The sequence below is a fragment of the Notolepis coatsorum genome (assembly GCF_963971535.1).
Source record: "Notolepis coatsorum genome assembly, chromosome: 1".
In the NCBI taxonomy this organism is placed as follows: domain Eukaryota; kingdom Metazoa; phylum Chordata; class Actinopteri; order Aulopiformes; family Paralepididae; genus Notolepis; species Notolepis coatsorum.
In genome coordinates this window covers 275,702,260-275,726,216 of record NC_140165.1, presented here as the reverse complement: position 1 = coordinate 275,726,216, position 23,957 = coordinate 275,702,260, and the positions used below count along the sequence as shown (strand labels likewise).

Sequence of the window (23,957 nt, the reverse complement as noted above, 5' to 3'; positions counted from 1 at the left end):
TATAGTTATATTGCCATATTTGGTGATTGTTTTACAAAAGCAACAGTTAAATTCAGGCCGTGATTTATTGTGATTATACATTTAGCTGACGCTTTTATCCAAAGCGACTTACAAGTTCTGCACGACAAGTCATCAGGAAGGGTACAACTCTATCAGCTGAGTATCAATGTTCATCAAAGTGTTGTGTGTTACAGTGTAGGTTAGTTTATTAGGACAAGTGCATGACAGTAAGGTTAGTTAGGGTTAGTTTTTTCTCTCATTATTTCAGATAATGGTTGAAGAAGTGCGTCTTTAGTCGACGGCGAAAGATTGGACGGGATTCAGCTGTCCTAACTGGGGTGGGTAGTTCATTTCACCATTGTGGGGCAAGGACTGAGAATAGGCGGCTTCTCTTTGATGACCCTCCCGGAGCTTGGATAGGAGTAGGTCTGAGGCGGCCAGAAGATGCAGAGCGTAGGGGTCTTGAGGGTGTGTAGTTAGAGACCATTGACCGGAGGTAGGCGGGAGCGGTTCCCTTTGCCGCACGGTATGCTAGGTCGAGGGCCTTGAAGCGGATACGTGCAGCAATGGGGAGCCAGTGCAGGTCCCTAAGAAGTGGGGTGACATGGGCCGACTTCGGTATAGGTTTGAGAATTGAGATCAGGCGGGCCGCTGCGTTTTGAATGAGTTGAAGAGGCTTGGTGGCGGTGGCCGGGAGGCCAGTGAGCAGTGCGTTGCGGTTGCAGTAGTCGAGGCGGGAGATGACTGTTGGGGCTTCAACAGTCATGGGGCTTCACATCGGACCAAGCAACGCCCCTTAGCTGTGATATAATCACGATATACAACCTGTCATGACCTATAGCTTAAATATATATGGTAACTGTGTGACTGACCAAAGCTATTTGGTGTGTCTTTTTTCAGTTTGAGCACATGCTTCTCTCACGCTCCGAGGGGGATATAAGTGGCATCTAAATGCAAAACTCTCATATTGAGATTGAAAGGCTCCCATCAGGATGCTCAATGACTATGTAACATTAACCGATCCAGCTATATTCATTGCACACACTCCCTTTAAACAAACACTCACCCTACACTCACTTTAGACACTACACCATATTGTATCTATTACAAACGGATTTCCACTACATCCATACCAAATTTGTGCATTTTTACCTCATTGTTTGCTTTTTTTTTTTTTTACAGTATGAAGCACATTCCCAGGGGGCTCATACAGTAACCACTTTATACGTGACAAAAAAAAACATGACTTGGTTATTCTTCATTATTCAGTTAGCTAGCTAGTATCACCCCCCCCCCCCCACACACACACACACACCCTTAATGATATAACTCTTATAATATAATGTTGCCTAGATAAGATGGCCAACTCAAAGCCAACTACACACACTGCAAGCTGGATGTATTGATTGATTGATTGAAAAGTTTATTAACATATTGCAGAATGGGTACAGTACAGTACAGCTCAATACATACAATTGTTAAGAGGATGCAGACCTGAGAAAGACTTTCGTCTTGTTTCCATCAGGGTCCCCCATTTTCAATTCATCATATGACACACACGACATACAGATAGACAGTACTGCTACATCTATACATTTATGACATACCAGATGAGCCAATTACTTAAAACATTTTCTTCACAAACATAGCCACAACACTGGTAAACAAACTACCCTCCCACTCAGGGCATTATGGGGTAGAACACATAGTAAATGTCCTAACCCAACCCCCTCAAATGTACAGTACTGTCTATCTGTATGTCATATGTTATGATGAATTGAAAATGGGGGACCCTGATGTAAACAAGACGAAAGTCTTTCTCTGGTCTGCATCCCCTTAACAATTTTATGTATTGAGCTGTACTGTACCCATTCTGCAATCTGTTAATAAAGTTTTCAATCAATCAATCAAACACAACTACTGTACATTATAACGTTAGCCAATAATGCGCGACGTACCCCCCCCCCCCCCCCCCCCCCCCCCACACATACACAAGTTAACACAACCTATAACTTTTATATCAGTATAATAAAACTCTCAAAGCCAATGTAGAGTTTGTGCACTCTACCCTCGGGTTTAGGAGAGACATTGTGAATATGATTAGATTTATTGTATAGCCTTAATAAGTAACTTACCAGTCTCGGGAGTTGTACAGTGTTCGACAGGTAACTCCGGTAGAAAAGATGGCTGCCATTCTGAAAATTGAGGAGAAAAGCCAGCCCCGCCCCCAGCCTAGTGAATGAGAAAAGCCTGCCCCTAGTGGAGCAGGACAGTCCCTACACAGTACAGTACACAAAATGATCACTGTGATCCACTCCTGCTACATCACTGTGATCCACTGTCCTGCTACATCACTGTCCTGCTACATCACTGTGATCCACTGTCCTGCTACATCACTGTCCTGCTACATCACTGTGATCCACTGTCCTGCTACATCACTGTCCTGCTACATCACTGTGATGCACTGTACTGCTACATCACTGTGATGCACTGTACTGCTACATCACTGTGATGCACTGTCCTGCTACATCACTGTGATCCACTGTACTGCTACATCACTGTGATGATTGATTGATTGATTGATTGAATTGATTGATTGATTGATTGATTGATTGATTGATTGATTGAAAACTTTATTAACAGATTGCAGAATGGGTACAGTACAGTACAGCTCAATACATACAATTGTTAAGGGGATGCAGACCAGAGAAAGACTTTCGTCTTGTTTACATCAGGGTCCCCCATTTTCAATTCATCGTAACATATATGACATACATGACATACAGATAGACAGTACTGCTACATCTATACATTTATGACATACCAGATTTGCAAATACAGTACTGTTTGTGATACAAAAAGAGTCCAGAAAAAAGAGTATATACATTTGACGTAGAAACTGTACATCGGATTGGGTAGGTGGGGGGTGGGGGGGTGGGGGGGACTGTACATTGGAGGTGGTTGGGTGGTAGGGTGACCAGGTCAAAATGGTTCAGTCGCAGGACAGCAGCACTGCTTTTGCGGGACAATGCGGGACAATGCGGGACACGTATTTAATTTTTTTTGTATTGCTAATTAAAATTAAATAAATGTATTTATTATTTAAATGCCTATATATAATATTCGACGCAGACGGTAGGCTATATATAGCTCATTTTGTTATTAATCTTATTAAACTCACCTCCGGTTTTGGGGATATTAGCCTCCGGATTCTATTGCCCCCCTCTGGACAGTGTCCCGGCGATATTCCCCGTGTATTCTGTTATTATAACAAACCGACCCTCTGATTGATTCAGTTCTCAATAATAGTCGGGGCCAGACTTGCTGAAGAGGCGCTCCTCTGAACAACTATAATGTGACGTCCCCCTCTCCTCCATGGGTGAAGCTCCTGTCAGTGGCAGATCCTGCATTCTACCTTTTGGGGATCATCTGAAACGGTGTTCTGCAAAATTCTACTACCTGCTGGCACGCATGGCGCACGCATGCGCATGACCCACAATCGTTCACACTACAATATCCTGCCACCTTGCTGACGAACGTCTTGTTGAGTCTTGTTGTTGATATATCTTAAACAATATCTTAAACATATGTTTTTCATTGCACCTTTTGAACTGTATATGCATGTAAATATTTGCATGTAATTGGCTTTGCAGCCGAATGTATTTGTAGATGATAAAATGTCGGTACACCTGTTGGAATTCGGAGTGAACTATAGGGTGACGTCACCCAGCTGTCCAAACATATAGGCGATTCGCGCTACGGCAGCAGTTCTCAGCAGAGTAGTAGAATTTTGCAGAACACCGGCTCGGACAGGTGACAGGCAGCGCGCTGCGCGACTCGAGTGAGCTGCTCAGCAGCCTCGGCTGGAGATGCATCCTGCTGCAGGACCACAGCACCGACACCGACACCGACACATACTGCGGCTAACGACATGATCAACGGCAACATTCCTCCTCTGCCACCTCTGCAAAAGAACCCACGAGAGGCCACAGCGAGAGGGAAGGAACCGGGGTTCACAACCGAGGCGCCCAGCACGTCGCGGGGACAAAACAGCGAGGCATCGCTCCTCACACCGGCGCCGGAGATCAACAGCATCCACGCAATTGACGCTTCAGCCAGCAGTTGCACCAGCCGACCAGCAAGCGGCGACATACCCTCACAGAAGCCCCAGCGGACTCGGCGAGTGGTTAATGGGAGAGCGGCGCGGGACACGGTCAAGGTCACCAAGGACCCGACGGTTAGCTTGGCTGGCCCCGCCAAGGCCGCCATGCCAGCTAGTCTACCCGGGCCGAGGCCAGGACAAAAGGCACCCCCCCTCCCCCACAATGGAGTACAATCAGTACAATCAGACATATCTGTAATCAACCAGCCCCCCCCCCCACATCGCGGGCTTTCACACAAAGGAATACAGACTCCAGCAAAGGACAAAGCATCACCCCCTCCCCCCCTCCCCACCCACGGCACAAACAGCAACAACGCCCCCCCTCCCCCCACCACAGGACAGGACACAATTGAACAGAGTTACCTCAACTGTGACGACGTCAATCTTATTACAAGCAAAAATGGACTTCACATATTTCATCTAAATACAAATAGCCTGAGACCAAAACTGGCTGAAATCAAACAGTTGTTTTTAAACGGTAAGGCTAACATATTGTGTTTCACAGAAACAAAATTAGACTCATCTGTACAGGATCCAGAGATTGAAATTGAAAACTACTCAATAGTCAGAAGGGATAGGAACCAGTATGGAGGTGGCGTCTGTGTGTATATACACAAGGATACCAAATACATCAACCGTACTGACCTTAACCATGATGAAATTGAAACTGTTTGGATTGAAATCTTATTAGACAGGGCGAAACCAGTACTAGTAGGCACAATCTATAGACCACCAGAACAGAGTGGCTTTTATGACACACTTGATGGGTGTTTAGCTGGGGTGGAGGGGGTAGAAAAAATTCTTATTGGGGACTGGAACACGGATATGCTGCGTAAATCAGCACCCGTCTTCAAGGCCTTCAGTAGATTTTCTGACCTGCACGGTTTCAGCCAGCTAATCACACAACCCACAAGGGTATGCGATTCGACACAAACCACCATTGACCTCATTTTGACCTCTGACAAGTCCATGATCTCCAGTAAAGGGGTGATAGCATGCGGGTTAAGTGATCATTATATGATTTTCTGTACCCGCAAAAAGCTAAAACAGAAGGCCGGCTGTCACAAAACAGTCACATCTAGAGACCTCAAAACTTACTCTAGAGAGGCCTTTAACCTAGAACTGGGGAGCTTGGACTGGTCAGATGAGCTCAGTGGTACACAGGTTGAAGAAACATGGCTTGGATTCAAAACCAAATTCACAGCAATACTCAACAACATGGCACCGATAAGAACCACCAGGGTTAAAAATCGCGCTGAGGCATGGATGTACACTGAAATACTGGCCGCTATGAAAACCAGAGACAAAAAATGCTCTGAACTTCATAAAAGTCAGACAAAGCTTTCCAAAAGCTCAAACAGTGAACTCCAAGCCCACGTGGTTGAACTAAAAATCCAAAGAAACAGACTAAGAAATTACGTAAACACCATGATCAGAACCGCAAAAAGAAATTTCATCAACGACAAAACTGAGGAAAACAAAAACAAACCCCGCGAACTTTGGAAATTACTCAATAATCAACTAGGCTGCAGTAAAAAACTTAAAACCAGATTCTCAAACATAAACATAAAGACGGACAACACGCTCATCACAGACAAGCTGGATGTAGCCAATTACTTAAACATCTTCTTCACAAACATAGCCACAACACTGGTAAACAAACTACCCTCCCACTCAGGGCATTATGGGGTAGTAGCATACTACAAAAACCTAGGGGTCCACAAAGACGACTTCAAACTTGAAATGGTAACAACCGATGAGGTACTCAAAAAATTGAGCGCCCTCCAACCTAACAAGGCCACTGGCCATGACAACATCCCCTCCAAATTCCTCAGAGACGCAGCAGCCGCCATCACCCCAGTCATCACACACATAATAAACCTCTCTATAAGACAGGGGCACGTCCCCAAGGACTTCAAAATTGCGAGAGTGACCCCTCTACACAAAAAGGGCAGCAAATTAGACCCAGGCAACTACCGCCCTGTTTCTATTCTTACCTCCATCTCGAAAGTCATGGAGAAAATAGTCTACGAACAGGTCGAAAAGTACCTGGCGGAAAAAAACCTAATCTACGAATTCCAATCTGGCTTCAGAACGTCCCACTCCACTGACACATGCCTCCTCTATTTGAACGACCACATCAAACAAGAGGTGGACGCTGGCAAATACTGCGGCATGGTCATGCTGGACCTACAAAAGGCCTTCGACACTGTCAATCACTCCATTCTAATGGACAAGCTAAAAGCAATTGGTTTTGATAGCCTATCAGTGAGCTGGATGCAATCCTACCTGGAGGGGAGAGAACAGATGGTAGAGGTAAACGGTACTCTATCCCCCCCCCTCACAGTGAGCTGTGGTGTTCCACAAGGAAGCATACTAGGACCGCTACTCTTCCTAATTTATGCAAATGACATGTCGTCAGCCTGTGACTGCAACTTGTTCCTGTTTGCGGACGACTCAGCCCTGCTGGTCTCTGACAAGAACAAATTGCAGGTTGAAAAAACCCTCAGCACGGAACTAGGCAAAATCTGCATATGGCTCGCTGATAACAAACTATCATTACACATGGGCAAAACAGAGTCCATTCTCTTCGGTTCAAATAACAAACTCAGCAAGACCGACGGATTCTCAGTTACAGTGGGTGACAATATTGTCACAAGGAAAGACGAAATTACCTACCTGGGTTCCATCCTAGAGGCAAATCTTTCCTGTGACAAAATGGCATCCAATGTAATAAAAAAAGTCAACCAACGAACTAGATTCTTGTACCGGATCTCCTCTCTGGTAAACAAGAATACCCTGAAGACTCTGGCAGGAGCACTCATTCAAGGGTACTATGACTATGCGTGCACCTCATGGTACCAAAGCACCTCAAAGGCGCTTAAAACAAAATTACAAACATCACAAAACAAACTGGTCAGACTACTACTTGACCTGAACCCCAGAACCCACCTCACCCCTGCCCACTTTGCCAACCTAGGATGGCTTAGAGTAGACGACAGAGTACAGCAACTTGCAATGGGCCTGGTCTACAAGATACACTATACGACCGGGGTGCCCATGTACATGTCAAAATACTTCCCAAAGGTCAGTGAATACCACAACCACTACACCAGAGGAAGCTCAACAAATCATGTTAAACCCAGATTCGGCTCAAACAAGGGACTAAACACGTTTTGCAATTATGCCACAACAATGTGGAACGCCCTACCCAAAGCTGTAAAGGAATGTGAATCCCTGCCCACATTCAAAACCGCCCTTAAAGAGCACCTACGGGAGGCTGCAATTCGAAACTGGCCACCGTAAATGCCCAAAACCCCCACCACCTCCTAATAGACAGTCTCCTCCCCACCGCATGTATATATTCCCTCCCCGCCGTATGTATATTTCCCTCCCACCCACCCACCCCCTCCTAATGTACAGTCCCCTCCCCATCATATGTATATACTCTGTCAGGATCTAGGGGTAACAGTACTGTATATTTGAATACCGCCTATGTCACAAATGTATCAGTACTAAATACCTATATGTCCCTATGCCATAAATGTCATGTATGTTGTGTATGTCATAAATGTCTATATGAATTGAAAATGGGGGACCCTGATGGAAACAAGACAAACGTCTTTCTCAGGTCTGCATCCCCTTAACAATTGTATGTATTGAGCCGTACTGTATTGTACCCATTCTGCAATCTGTTAAATAAAGTTTTCATTCATTCACTCTCAGGACCGTGACACTTTGCGGACCCACACTGTCCAGACCCTCGCTCCCATTGGCTGATTTACTATTGCTCGGCTGCGCAATGCATTGGTTTGTGACATCGCCCGATTTTTTTATTTTAAATATAAGAGGGTATTGGAACGAGGCATTAAATTAACAACATTTAAAAAAAAAATTAAATAATAATCTTTGAAAGATAAAAAATAAAAAATAATTTTTTTTTTTTTTTTTTTTTTTTTTTTTATCTTTGAATTGCAGGACATTGTTTTGTTGTTGCGGGACGCGGGACAAACGGCCCAATATCAGGACTGTCCCGCGAGTCGCGGGACAGGTGGTCACCCTATTGGGTGGGGGGGTTGGGTAGGAGTGGGGGGGGAGGTTGGGTAGGAGGGGTGGGTGGGGGACACTGTACAACTGTACAAACAAAACTGTACATTGGAATATTGACAAGACCATACTTGGTAATTTACTGTACATTGGAGGGGGTTGTGTTCGGACATTTACAGGGGCCAGTTTCGAATTGCAGTCTCCCTTAGGTGTTTTTTGAGAGTGTTTTTGAAAGTGGGTAGTGAAAACTTTATTAACAGATTGCAGAATGGGTACAATACAGTACAGCTCAATACACACAATTGTTAAGGGGATGCAGACCAGAGAAAGACTTTCGTCTTGTTTACATCAGGGTCCCCCATTTTCAATTCATCAGGACATATATGACATACATGACATACAGATAGACAGTACTGCTACATCTATGTACTGTACTGTACCCATTCTGCAATCTGTTAATAAAGTTTTCAATCAATCAAACAACTCTCAAAGCCAACGTGCACTGTGGTAGAAAAGATCGCTCCTGTGAATTAGAAAAGCCAGCCCCGCCCAGCCTAGTGAATGAGAAAAGCCTGCCCCTAGTGGAGCAGGACAGTCCCTACACAGTACAGTACACAAAATGATCTAACTCCTACTGAAACATATTAAACACCTCACTACAATGTATACATCGTCTCTCATGATGAGTCATGATGAGCTGATCTCTCGGGGGCATGATGGGCTCAGTCACTGCCACTCGTGGTTCCTGCGGTGCAAGGAATATATATATATATATAGAAAGGTTTGGTGAACGAGGCCCAACATGAGAACGTGAGTTTAGATGGTCAAATCAACTCCCTACTGTAGCTTTAATGGTTGGAGTGTTTGTTGTGTTTGTGTGTGTGTGCTCCCAGATGCAGGAAGGTGACCTACCCAAGGGACCTTCCTCAGATCTCTCTCATCTTCATCTTCGTCAACGAGGCCCTGTCAGTGATCCTCCGCTCCGTCCACTCGGCTGTCAATCACACTCCCGCTCACCTGCTCAAGGAGATCATCCTGGTCGACGACAACAGCGACGATGGTCAGTAGAAATGTTTTAAAAGGGGAAAATGTATACCATATACTAATTTTAAAACTGAGCCCACTACAGCCTCTTAAAAACAGTAAAGTCGGCCCCTGCAGGTCTCTTAGGGTTATATTAAAACCACTTAAGTTGTACTTAGGTGTGTTAAAAGTTGTACTTAAGGGCGCATTCACACCAAAGTTAATTTGAAATGGTCCAAAACAAAAGTGAAATAGTTACTTCTGTTGCAGTTCTTATCTATTCGGTTATGGTTCACGTTGCCAATTGACAACCAAACCAAATGTTCTCAACAAAGCCAGTAATCACGCAGGTCATTTTGAATCCCATACCTGCCAACATTATGCTGTGAAAAAGGGGCTTCAAACTGGCATGAATATTTCTTTCATTTTATTAGTTTTGGCTGACTGATTGAGGAGATGTTGCCTACTTTCCCTCTGGGTTCACGCCAGGTTGTGCAGGAATAATCAGCGTAGTGTATGAAGGCAGCCTGATCTCGCTTAAAATATGTAAATAAAGTACCTATCAACCACAGGAAAAAGGTATGTTATGTTATAGCCATAAGTGATATATTTACGTATTGTGCCGGTGAAAGTCCAAAGAAAAAACAGTGTGATCGTGAGTGGAACTAACAGTGCTTAGGATGAGGGACAAGTGCACTCACCACTAGACCAAGCCACCTACCCTGATGCAAACACATTTTATGTTAAGATAGCAAGTGAGATTGGGCTGCTCTTTTCTCCTTTTTTCCTATGGTCGATTAAGTACTTTTCTTACTTACGTTCTTCTGATGAGACTGTGTTGATGAAGGGGATAAGATAGGGTGACCAAACATCCTCTTTTGCCCGGGCATGTCCTCTTTTCACGCCCTGTCCGGGGCGTCCGGGGGGGGGGGGGGGCGGTTATAAATTCATGGAAATGTCCGGGGTTTCATTGTTTTTCATTTTCAGTTTCAGTTTCACGGCCCTTTGCGAGCATCTGAAGGCTCGGGACTGCATTTTTCGCCTAACATAAATTACCGAATTAAAGCGCTATTCGTTGCCGTTCGAATGCCATCTGAATCGCCAAATGCCGTGCCTCGGTTCTCGAGTTACTGTACATGCCAATATGTCAGGCGTGCGACTTTTTACATGGCGCGCCAGATTATCACCCCGCACTCCCGGAGAAGCATGCAGCTGCAGAGCCGCAGAGCCAGCGGCGCTCTCAGGGCTGTGCGCTGACGGCCGCACTGTGAGGGCCGCTCAGCAGCGCCACCCACCCAATGGCTGAATTGCCAATGGCTGAATTGGAGTATTGCACTGTGCGGGCACAGCTGCGAGATCTGCGTGGGGCCAGACTCGAGAGAGTAAATTAACTATACTTTTGCTCACAAAAAAAAATATCTTGAATGAATGCGTTTATTTATTTCGAACATAAATTGAAAATAAATAATAATAAAAAACAAGTAATAAACAGATTAACACTTTGATCACCATGGTTAAATTCATAATTTACCATCCCTCGCCATCTCTATTTGTCTATGGAGAAGTTCCCCTTCTTTGCAGGGCTATAACTTTTTTAATTGTATTGCTAAATTGACATTATTATGGCCCATTCAATGTCCTATATCTATTGTTCAGGGTGTAGCAACATTATACTTTTTCATTCACATATTCATACTAAAATATGGTCTAAAGTATAAGTATGTTTTTATCGTTTTCTGCAGCTTTCTTCAGAACTTGATTTATAGCCCCAAATGCATTATATTGATGATCAAATACAGTTTTGTAGCGATCGGTGCCAGATAAAAAATGTCAACTGGAGGTGCTTCTAGAAGTTACTACGTATCATCTGATGTTGACCGGATGGGCGGGGGGTCGTTTATAATTCCGTGGGCAACGTTATATCATTCACCTAGTGTGGGTCATATGATCATCAGAGCAGTTTATATGGAACACGTTAGAATATAACGCTGAAACTCACCGTGGCTTCCTCGCGCCGTTGGGGGATGAGCGTGGAACAGAATTTTTTCTATTATGGGATGGAGAAATACCGGATCCATTTCCAGGTTGTATAATAGTATATACGTCCAAATCATGTTGTTTATTGAGTTAGGGTGAGCGATCGATTATCCAGTGTGTCAAGATGGAGTCCCGGGAGCTATAGCGAGTGGTCGGACCGAATTTGGATGAGCACCAGTTTCCTGTTTCCGGTTTGCTGTTTGGGCGATCTGCCGATCGGCCACAAGATGGCGCTCTTGAACCGTTACAGAGTTGAGTGGAGCTCAGCAGTATATCTCAGGTCCCCGGAGGAGAAATATGATTTCGATCACAGATTTTTTAAATATTGATATCAAAGACGAGTTACGGCGTCTTCGGCAGAATGAGCATGGCAGGGAAAGACGAGTTCCAGCGTTTTCGGTGATTAAAGTGTTAAAAAACAAACAAGCAGGAGTATAGAATGAAGTGTAAACGTATGTATTCCTACCCCCTTGATTGATTGATTGATTGATTGAAAACTTTATTAACAGATTGCAGAATGGGTACAATACAGTACGGCTCAATACACACAATTGTTAAGGGGATGCAGACCAGAGAAAGACTTTCGTCTTGTTTACATCAGGGTCCCCCATTTTCAATTCATCATAACATATGACATACATGACATACAGATAGACAGTATTCAGTATACCTTCACACTCTATTATCTTATGCAACTCATATTCACTCCACAAACTGAAATATACATACATTGAATGAACAGCCTGTTTCTTGAAGTTAGACTCTCCTCTAAATTGTAACCCCCCTCTCTATAACAGAATGTTTGGATGTTACCCGGAAGTGAATAGTTTCGTGCTTTAAACATGATTTGTGCAGTCTTAAATTCAGCCAGGTCCCGTACAGTGGATGATTGGATTGATATTATTTATGATATTTTTAAGATGGAAAGAATTACTTTTTCTTTTAGGTTGCAACAGGATAAGTTTAGGAAGAAATGGGAAAGATGGATAATGTACATTACACCGTTACAACCTTCATTTGTTTAAGGTGTATAGAAATGATCATTCGGGATAATTGTTAAGTGAAATTTGTGTAAATGGAGGAGAGTATCAGGAAGATGCACCCCAACATATTATTTGGTTATTTGTTTACTTTATGGTAAATGCAGATGTATTGGAGAGGTACCATAACATATAATTTTGTCTTGTTGCGTTTTGTTATTTATTATTTTTTGTTATCGTTTTTGTTTGTCTAGAAAAAAAAAGTATAGGATGCTATTGACTGTATGGGTCCTCACGCACGTAATGATACTTCTGCACTGCAACTTTTAAGTTAAGTAATAATTATTAACAATTGATGCAATTTGTACAGCAGAAGGCGAAATCAAGATATTGTTTGTATGGACCATGGTGAAAATCAATAAAAAGATAATTTCAAAAAAAAAATTCAGCCAGGTCCCAGAGTTTCATGGCATGTGATTAAAAAAATAGTGTGTTTGTGTGTTCCAGATATCCTACCTTATTGATAATCAAATAAAAATCAAATGTATTTGTAAGGCCTGACAACACACGTTAATGTCCCTTCAGGCCCATGTCCCTTCAGGCTATGGATTTGCGGTGTTTTCCAGCTTATACAAAAAATATATATATTATTTTGGAATATTGCAACTATACTACACAAAAACGTGAGTACACAAGTTCAACTCATGTTCAGCCCTATGTTACTCATTAGCACTAAAAGTGATTTTTCTTTATTGTGTACGAAACTTCAGAATGTTATCTTTCAAAAGAGACCAGGCTTATGCATGTGCTATAAGCATAAAATATAAAGATAAGCTTTGCATAAAAAGTATGCAGTCCTCAAGTTCAAGTAAAAAAAAAATGCCACTTTTCTGGGCGCATGTTATGTGGTTAAATTTGGGATATTGCAACCACTGCAGAAAAATGTGAGTACACAAGTTCACGTTCAACTCAAGTTCAGACCTATATGCTACTCTATTTCATTAGCACTAAAAGTGATTTTCCTTTTTTACATTAGTAACTTCAGAATGTTATCTTTCAAAAGAGACCAGGCTTATGCATGTGCTATAAGCATAATGTATAAAGATAAGATTTGCAAAAAAAGTATGCAGTCCTCAAGTTCAAGTATAAAAAAAATTGCCGCTTTTCTCGGTGCATGTTTCCAAGCATATGTTAAAACAATAAAGGCATATTTGAGTAAACTTTGAGTAGAGATTCAAGATTCAAGAGGTTTATTCATCACATACAGTACAGTACACAAGACATAGTGAAATGAAGGTGGCCATGCCCGCTTCGATTGTGCAAAGTATCATTAAGTATCTCGAGGCTGGGGCCAGCATGTCCTCTTTTTTGGAAATCAAAATATGGTCGCCCTAGGATAAGATGGCTTCTCAATCTAATCTGGCAACACATATCCCACATACACAGCCTGGTTGCAGGGGACATGTCCCCCTCAATATTGAGAAGAGGCAAATTGGTCTGCCTCAAAAAAGATAGCTAATATGAAAGACAGCCCCCTCCCAAAAAGAGGTAAAAAACAAAGGGGTCAAGACATTTATATATCATTCTTACCTGTAACTATATATTAACCAACAATTCCAGACTCCTACAGGACCATACCATCTCAACCCCCAAAAAACTACCCAAAACACATACTGTATTTTTTGAATGTGCAGAAGCAATACAGGAGAATAAATATATAAAAGCAATACAGAATGCCTGAGAGCCATACATTATATTATATTTCAGCGGTACCTGAATGTTAACTTTTCCTTTACATAAATAAAGATATTTCCACCATAAATGTATGCAGAACAGGCACAAATTGGAGCATAAAAGTAGGCCTACACCAGAATGCAGGAAATTAATGTTTGATGCTCAGAATTTCCTGGGGGGTCAGGGGATCCCCCCACCCCCCAGAATGAATGAATGAATGAATGAATGAATGAATGAATGAATGAATGAATGAATGAATGAATGAATGAATGAATGAATGCATGAATGAAAACTTTATTTAACAGATTGCAGAATGGGTACAATACAGTACGGCTCAATACCAGTGTTATAAGATTATGGTCTGTTCCTTTAAGAGGGAGGCACCCATGCATACAGGTCAGCTACACAAGGAGCGAATAGGGTGATGAGACAGACTGTGTGTACACAAGAACAACAGAAGCAGGTAGCTTGTTGTGACATATGTAACGTTAATCAACAGCATGATATGAAGAATACAATGGAAATAAATGCACAGTCCTGAAGATAACGGTTTCCAGTGGTTTATTGTCACCACCACACATCAAGAGGGAATTACCCCGAAGTCCGGACAGTACGTTAATAAGTACGTGACTGTACATGACCACTTCGGCCCTAGAGTGAAGAGAACACTCTCCTGTACTCTTACTAAGGTTCGAGTTAACACGGAAAAAGGTAACACCAGTGATGGGAATAACGGCGCTATAAATAACGTTGTTACTAACGGCGTTCGTTTTTTCAGTAACGAGTAATCTAACAGATTACTCTTCCAATCTTAATACTTGTTACCGTACTGCAAAAAATTGCGGCGCGTTACTATGAATTAACCTGTTTTTTTCATCAGACAGATATCTGCGCTGAGAGGCAATATGTTCTTCCTTGTTTAGTGGGCAGTGCGCGAGCCAAGCGGATACATGCTGACGATTGGCTGAGGTTGAGTAAAATGTCATGGTAAGCCAATCAGAGGTAGAGGTGGGCGGGTGTCTAACGCATCCAGAGTCTGACACACAGCGCCACAACACAAGCGATTCAGTCAGTGTGAGACTGCGGGTCCGTGTAGTGTACGTTTTGAGCCCAAATGTATGTAGCTTATATTCACGACGCTATAAAATGACAACCAACCGATGGATTTTTATTTTCTTTAAGCCATTATGAAGGCACTCAAGTGACAATGAGAATGGACAGATAGCAATACTATAAAGTATATAGCTATCCAAAAGTACATCGGTTTGTTTACAAAGCGTGGTCCTCCAGCCACATATTAGATGGCTAGGGCCGGTCGTCAATGTGTTAACAAGCATAATTTAATGTTGCCCAGTTGTGGCCTATTGAGGGGCAATACATATCAAAAGTTCCAAAACATCTATTGTATTTGTATGATCCACTATATAAACATAGTAATTATAATATCTACATACATGGCATTTGATTGGAGGCTAGTCTCACTTTGTCCCACAGCAACATTAAAATAGTTTAGATTTGTGTATGTTGTTTATGTAAAAAAAATATATATATATTGAAAGTAACGCAATAGTTACTTTCTGAAGTAACTAGTTACTTTTATAATTTGTAACTGAGTAAGTAATTTAGTAACTTTTTGGAAGAAGTAACTAGTAACTGTAACTAGTTACTTTTTAAAAGTAACTTGCCCAACACTGCTCAATACACACAATTGTTAAGGGAATGCAGACCAGAGAAAGACGTTTGTCTTGTTTACATCAGGGTCCCCCATTTTCAATTCATAGTGACATTTATGACATTCACAACATACATGACATCATGACATTTATGGCATAGGGACATACATGACATACAGGTATATAGTACTGTTACATTTGTGACACGTACAATATGCAAATATACAGTACTGTTACCCATATATCCTAACAGAGATTATATACATATGATGGGGAGGAGACTGTACATTAAGAGGGGGTGGGTGGGTAGGAGAACAAATATACATACGGTGGGCGGTAAATATATACATACGGTGGCGAGGAGACTGTATTTGGGGGGGGGGGGGGGGGGGTTGGACCTTTACGGTGGCGAGTTTCGAATTGCAGCCCCTCGTAGGTGCTTTAAGAGCGGTTTTGAAGGAGGGTAGGGATTCACATTATTTTACGGCTGTGGGTAGGGCGTTCCACATTATTGTGGCATAATTGCTAAACGTGTTTAGTCCCTTGTTTGAGCCGAATCTGGGTTGCACATGATTTGTGGAACTCCCTCTGGTGTTGTGGTTGTGGAATTCACTGACCTTTGGGAAGTATTTCGACATGTACATGGGTATCTTAGTGGTGTAGTGTATCTTGTAGACCAGGCCCATTGCAAGTTGCTGTACTCTGTCGTCTACTCTAAGCCATCCTAGGTTGTCAAAATGGGTAGGGGTAAGGTGGGTTTTAGGAGTAAGGCCAAGCAGTAGTCTGACCAGATTGTTTAGTGATGTTTGTAGCCTTGTTTTTAGGGCCTTTGAGGTGCTTTGGTACCATGAGGTGCAAGTATAGTTGTAGTACCCTTGAATTAGTACTCCTGTTAGAGTCTTCAATGTATTCTTGTTTACCAGAGAGGAGATCCAGTACAGGAATCTTGTTAGTTGGTTGACTTTTTTTTATTACATTGGTTGCCATTTTGTCACAGGAAAGATTTGCCTCTAGGATGGAGCCCAGGTAGGTAATTTCATCTTTCCTTGTGACAATATTGTCACCCACTGTAACTGAGAAGCCGTCGGTCTTGCTGAGTTTGTTATTTGAACCGAAGAGAATGGACTCTGTTTTGCCCATGTGTAGGCCTAATGATAGTTTATCAGTGAGCCATATGCAGATTTTGCCTAGTTCCGAGCTGAGGGTTTTTTCAACCTGTAACTTGTTCTTGTCAGAGACCAGCAGGGCTGAGTCGTCTGCGAACAAGAACAAGTTGCAGTCACAAGCTGACAACATGTCATTTGCATAAATTAGGAACAGTAGCGGTCCTAGTATGCTTCATTGTGGAACACCACAGTTCACTGTGAGGGGGGGGGATAGGGTACCGTTACCTCCACCATCTGTTCTCTCCCCTCCAGGTAGGATTGCATCCATCTCACTGATAGACTATCAAAACCCATTGCTTTTATCTTGTCAATCAGAATGGAGTGATTGACAGTGTCGAAGGCTTTTTGTAGGTCCAGCATGACCATGCCGCAGTATTTGCCCGCGTCCACCTCTTGTTTGATATGGTCGTTCAAATAGAGAAGGCATGTGTCAGTGGAGTGGGATGTTCTGAAGCCAGATTGGAATTCGTAGATTAGATTTTTTTCCGCTAGGTACTTTTCAACCTGTTCGTAGACTATTTTTACCATGACTTTCGAGATGGAGGTAAGAATAGAAACAGGGCAGTAGTTGCCTGGGTCTAATTTACTGCCCTTTTTGTGCAGAGGGGTCACTCTCACAATTTTGAAGTCCTTGGGGATGTGTCCCTGTTTTATGGAGAGGTTTATTATGTGTGTAATGACTGGGGTGATGGCGGCTGCTGAGTCTCTGAGGAATTTGGAGGGGATGTTGTCATGGCCAGTGGCCTTGTTAGGTTGGAGGGCGCTCAGTTTTTTTAGTACCTCATCTGTTGTTACCATTTCCAGTTTGAAGTCGTCTTTGCGGACCCCTAGGTTTTTGTAGTAAGCTACTATGTGTTCTACCCCATAATACCCTGAGTGGGAGGGTTTGTTTACCAGTGTTGTGGCTATGTTTGTGAAGAAAATGTTTAAGTAATTGGCTACATCTAGCTTGTCTGTGATGAGTGTGTTGTCCGTCTTTATGTTTATGTTTGAGAATCTGGTTTTAAGTTTTTTTTACTGCAGCCTAGTTAATTGTTGAGTAATTTCCAAAGTTCACGTGGTTTGTTTTTGTTTTCCTCAGTTTTGTCATTGATGAAGTTCTTTTTTGCCGTTTTGATCATGGAGTTTACATCGTTTCTTAGTCTGTTTCTTTCCAGTTTGAGTTCAGTCACGTGGACTTTGAGTTCACTGCTTGTGCTTTTTGTAAGCTTTGACTGACTTCTACGAAACTCAGAGCATTTTTTGTCTCTGGTTTTCATAGCGGCCAATATTTCGGAGTGCATCCACGGCTCAGCGCGATTTTTTACCCTGGTGGTTCTTAGGGGGGCCATGTCGTTTAGTGTTGTTGAAAATTTGGTTTTGAAACCAAGCCATGTTTCTTCTGTCCCTTCCTGTAGAGGGCCTCTGTGTTATCCGACCAGTCCAGTTTATTGTTCAGGTGTACCCCAAGGAACTTATATGAGTCCACCACCTCCACCTCCTCCCCTCGGATGAAGATGGGAATTGGGGGGGGGCCTCTTCTTTTTTTTTTTTACTTTATTTTTTAGCGTTTATCGCTTTTCCTGGTCAAACATGACCGACAGATACAGTGAGGGTGAAACGGGAGAGAGAGCAGGGGAAGACATTTGGCAACTGATGGCGGGTCCGGGAATCGAACTCGGGTCAACCGATCCGCGACGCAGCGCGGTACATGGTGTGCTACTGGAGCGCCCCTGGGGGGGGGGCTCTTCTTGCCCCTCCGGAAGTCCACCACCAGCTCCTTGGTCTTACTGGTGTTGAGTTGGAGGTGGTTGCTGTCGCTCCACCCCACAAAGCTCTCCACCAGGGCTCTGTACTCCTCCTCATCATCGTTGGTGATTTATATGGCAATTAAATCAATGGTGTGCTTGTTTGTTTGGGAGTTTGACCTACAGTTAATGTGCCTACCACGTGAAGGTGCATGCTCAATGGACAGCACAACAACTATTGTGTAGGTGGAGACTAGAGCTACCACAGATAGTAATAAGTTATAACAGTAAATCCATACCATATATATCCTAATAGTTACCTTACCACACGATGACCATACTTGGCTGAAAATAAACTTTGCAGTTGAGCAAAGATTAGCAGTTGAGTAGGCTATATGTGCTGTGTTTTTATGTCTTCCATCGAGGACCACCTTGGAAATAAGTGTTTTAATTAATGCTTTTATACGTGATATCCTCAGGAATACAAATTGGTCACGATAATTTGTTTTTATGATGTGTTTGTAATTTTCAAATAAAAATCGAATCAAATAAAAAAATTACCGCTGGCCACTAGGGGGCAGTGTCTCGTTAGTAGTGCTGACCAGCTTAGTTTATGGACCTAGGTCACTCACAGTAACGTGGGCTTAGCTTAGCCAACGCGATGCTGACCAAATAACGTTATCATTCATATTATTATCGACATCATCATGGCAGTGATGGCACACACAAACTATCTCAGGCTCCTCCTGCACTGTCCCTCCTCGGCCCTGTCAAGCTCACATGCTGCTCCACAGCTGCCTGTGTCTCTGCCTGGCTGGCTACCTGAGGCTGTTGCTTCTCACATGAGAAACAGGCGAGAGAGGAGGGGGAGGCTTATTAAGAGATGTGATTGGGCGGCGGGCCAGCATAATGGGCCACTGTTCCAGGCTAGTAGTGGGCCGGTCGTTGACCAAACTTTTATTTAATTTTTTATAAATCAATTATAACGGCCCAAAGGCGCTTTCGGCCCACCAGGAAAATGTCCAGATTACCAGTCCTTACTGCTGTTCTGTCACTCCCAGCCTAGTAGTGCCGGTCATTGACCAAACTTTTTTTTTTTATTCTTTTTTAAACAAACACATAAACAAACATGACAACACACGATTAGATATACAACAAGCATTAATTAACAGTGCACATCCAATTAAATCACTGTTTAGATAAATGTCTTATACAAGATGTACCCCTAATACCTGCTATCTATTACCCTACACACATATGCTCTTGCTTGCACCCCCCACCCTGGACCCCCCAATGGATAATCCATCCATTATCATTCGCTCCTAACCAGACACTACCATTATATGCTAGCTTTTATTCTCTCCACCACTTCTAACCACATTGTCAATTTAGATTCATTGAGACCCGAAATTCTTGCTGTAGATATTTCTAGATAAATCACATCGAGATATGTAAGAATCCAGACCTTTCGGCAAATTTTTTCCGGTTGAAACCATCATGATGCTATCAGTTTTTTAGCCACTGTAATACCAGATAAAACCAATCTCTTTAGCTGTATAGGTACTGCATACTCAAAAACATCCTTCAGCAGTAATACAGAGGGGTGTACAGGTATATTCAGAATTAAGAGATTTGATAATTGCTGGGTCACTTCTTTCCAGAATATCTTAACTGGTGGGCAGTCCCAGTACATGTGCATACATGTCCCCTCGTCCCCATTTGTACATAAGGAGCATTTGGAGTCTTGTTTAAGACCCATTCTGTTCAGTCTTATAGGAGTCAAGTATGTCCTATGAATATAGTTAAGATTGATTTGTTGATGGTCCGGGTTCCTTGATGCAAGTCGAACATTTGCCCAGGCTTCTTGCCAATCAAAATCTTTTTCCAGGTCTGGTATATCCCTCCTCCAGACAGAGTCTAGGTGGAGGGTTTCATACGAGGCCGTTAGTAATTGATGATAAAAATCTGATACAAAACCTCTCGATGTCTCTCTTTCATAGAAGAATTTGTGGTATCTGTGGTGTACAATTGGTATCCTTAATGGAACACCGTGAGCCTTCAAACATAACAATAATTGTGCGTAAAAATAATATGTGGAACCGGTGAGATAAAAAAAAATTCTATTTCATCATAACTACAAATACCCTGTTTGTTGAAAACATCTCCTAATGTATGTATGCCTTGCTTTTCCCATCTAGGGAATCTTATAGGTCGTTTTCCAATCAGGAGTGCATTGTTATTGAATAAGGGAGTATGATTATGCCATTTATGTGGGTTAGAATATAATTTTTGTGTTTCACGCCATATCCGGATCGCATGAGTAATTATGGGGCCAAATTTCAGTTCGCATTGCTTAATTGATACTTTGGTGTATACTATGTCCTGCAGTCTATGTGGTGCTACTATATTTACTTCAAAATTTCTCCAGGATACTGATGCTTGGGGTTCAAACCAGGTTGTCAGTGGTCTTAAAGTGTACGCCTTAAAATAGTGGAAAAAATTTGGAAATGCCATCCCTCCGTCAGCTTTGTTTCTCTGTGCGGTGGATCTTTTTATACGTGGTGGTTTGTTATTCCAAATAAATGTGTATGCGGATGAGTGTAATTTTTTCCAGTAACCATCTGGGGGGGTAACGGTAGCATTGAGCTGATGAAGTTGATTCTAGGTAAGACATCCATCTTAACTATTGAAACCCGTGCCTGTACTGAGTTTTTAAGTTTTGACCACCTGTCAAAGTCGTATTTTATTTTATTTTGGATTTCTATGTAATTGTGTTTCACCGCTTGGCTTATGGTAGGGAATACTTCAACTCCCAAACATCTAAAGTGTTTAATCATTGGTATTTCTTCTGGAAGACTTGTATTTTTTGCAGGGGCGTTCAGTGGAAGGAACGCCGACTTTGGCCAGTTTATCTTAAATCCCGATAGGTCGCCAAAGTCATCAATCAACTTGAGATGATGAGGCATTGCGGTGTTAGGGTTTTGCATGAACAGTATTACGTCGTCCGCATATAAACAAATTTTGTGTTGTGTGCCCTTGATTACGATTGGTTCTATGAGTTGGGATTGTCTTATATATTGTGCTAAAGGTTCTAGTGATAAATCGAATAGTCCGGGACTAAGAGGGCAACCCTGTCTAGAAGAGCGTGATACCGGAAATATTCCGGAGGTGATTATACCTGTTGTAATCATGGCCGATGGGTCTTTGTATAATACTTTAATCATATCAATGAATCCTTTTCCTAACCCCATCCTTTCTAATACTGCCCATAGATACGACCATTCCAACCTATCAAAAGCTTTCATTGCATCCAGGGACAGCATCGCCTTAGGTGTGGTGTCGTCCTTGCTGGCATCTAGTACGTATAGTAATCGTCTTATGTTGTCAGTGATCAAGCGGTTTCTTATGAAGCCAGTTTGATCCGGATGAACTAAAGACGTCATATGCTTTTGAAGTCTGATGGCTAATACCTTAGAGAACAGTTTGATATCGGTTCCGAGGAGGCTTAAGGGTCTATAACTACCGCACTCGGTGGGGTCTTTGTCTTTTTTAAGGAGGACTGTTATGAGTGCAATATTGTCGTTCTTATGAAAGGTCCCCTCCTTGACTGAGTGTAAAATCATATTAAGTAATAGGGGTCCAATTATGTCCCAGCATGAGAGGTACATTTCTGGTGGGATACCGTCTCTTCCAGGAGCCCTACCACTTTGCATTTCGGATATGGCCTTCCTGAGTTCCTCTAGTGTGATTAGTGTTTATAACTGTTTAGCATCATCCTCTGAAAGTTTGGGGAGGTTAATTTGATTAAGATATGTGTCCATTTTGTTTTGATCGAAGGTCGTTTCTGATTTATACAAGTTGGAGTAGAATTCTTTGAATGTCGCGTTTATTTCTTTGGTGTCTGTTACAAGTCCTTGTTGTGCTTTAATGGAAGTTATATCTGCAAATTTAGCGTTAACTCTTAATCGCGTAGCTAGTAGGTGACTTGGTTTGGAACCTTGAGAGTAATGCTGTTGTCTTGTGCTACGTATTTGTACTTCAGATTGTTGTTTATAAATGGCGTTAATCTCTAAATTTAGTAAATTAGTAAATTAAATTAGTAAATTTTTATAATTTAGTAAAGCGTTTCTAGTTCCGCCAGTTTTGAGCATCGATTCTTGCGTATTTTGGATGAAAAGCTATCAGTGAAATCCTTGATCATTCCCTTTACCGACATCCATAATATTCTAGGGTCCGGCACCGATTTCACATTCTCTGGTAGGAATACTGAAAGAGCTTCTTTGAGTTGTGTAATGAATTCCTTGTTATTCAGCAGTGTCGTGTTAAAGCGCCATCTTGGGGCTCAGGATGATAGTACACCAAATGATCCTTTTAGGAGTAAATAACAGTGATCTGATAATGCATTGGGTACCATCTCCACTTCATAGTTATCAAATAGTCTCGGGGTTGCGAAAACATAATCTATTCTGGAGAGTGTTTTATGTCTTGCTGATCGACAAGAGTACTTCCGGGTCGTGGGGTTGAGTGATCGCCATAGATCATTTACACCTGTATTCTTTGTCCAATCCTTTAACGCATTAGATGACTTTTTTTGTTCGTTGGAAAAGTTGGGATAAGATTTATCCAACCCAGGGTCCCAAATGGCATTAAAATCCGCACCCATTATAAATGAGTATTCTGGAAGGTCTAACATTTCCCTAGTGAGTGCAGTGTAGAAATTAGTTTCGTATAGATTTGGGGCATATACCGCTACCAACGCTATTTTCCTATTCTTGTGTATAATCTTAGCTATGGTTACCATCTGCATCAGACCATACTCCCTTCAATTCAATATTCAATTTCCATTTCACGACTATAGCAACTCCACAGGTTCTCGTTCCAAAGGAAGAGTGACTAATGTTATGGTATGTGTTGTCCGCTACCGTAGCTTTGTCCCCCACTAAAATGTGCGTTTCGCTTAAGAGAGCCACATCAACCTGTTTGTTTTTCATCAATGTGAGCACGCTTTTGCGTTTATGTTGATTATTTATTCCCCCAGTGTTCCAGATCATTATATTCAAACTAGCCATAATCTATACATATTGATTTGTATTGGTTGGTAATATAATATACTGGAGTGCGAATTCACAATGGATTTACATCCCACTGTTGAGGTCCTGTTGAGAGCCGAGCATAAAAACATACATATATACAAAAAAAAACCTGATCCCCCCTCCCTTACAGAGTCGTACAAGGTAGCTATTTGGCACCTCCTTCGCGTACAACTTTTTCCTTTCCTGCACCTCCGGTCTGCCCAGAATGAGCAATTTATCCTAAGATTTCCTATGTATACCATAGAATCTATACTTTTAATTCTAATTTAATAGAATGTCACCTGTGACCAAGCCTCTCTCCCGTTAATGTAATTA

The 23,957-nt window shown here is 42.2% G+C and overlaps 1 protein-coding gene across 1 annotated transcript in view; it reads left to right on the top strand.

The window, feature by feature from the left end:
* galnt17 (polypeptide N-acetylgalactosaminyltransferase 17) overlaps nucleotides 1-23,957 on the top strand; it is a 370,766-nt gene that overhangs the window by 201,537 nt on the left and 145,272 nt on the right. The window contains 1 exon segment of the mRNA XM_084329774.1: nucleotides 9,103-9,269. Within this exon segment, the coding sequence (XP_084185900.1) occupies nucleotides 9,103-9,269 (167 nt within the window).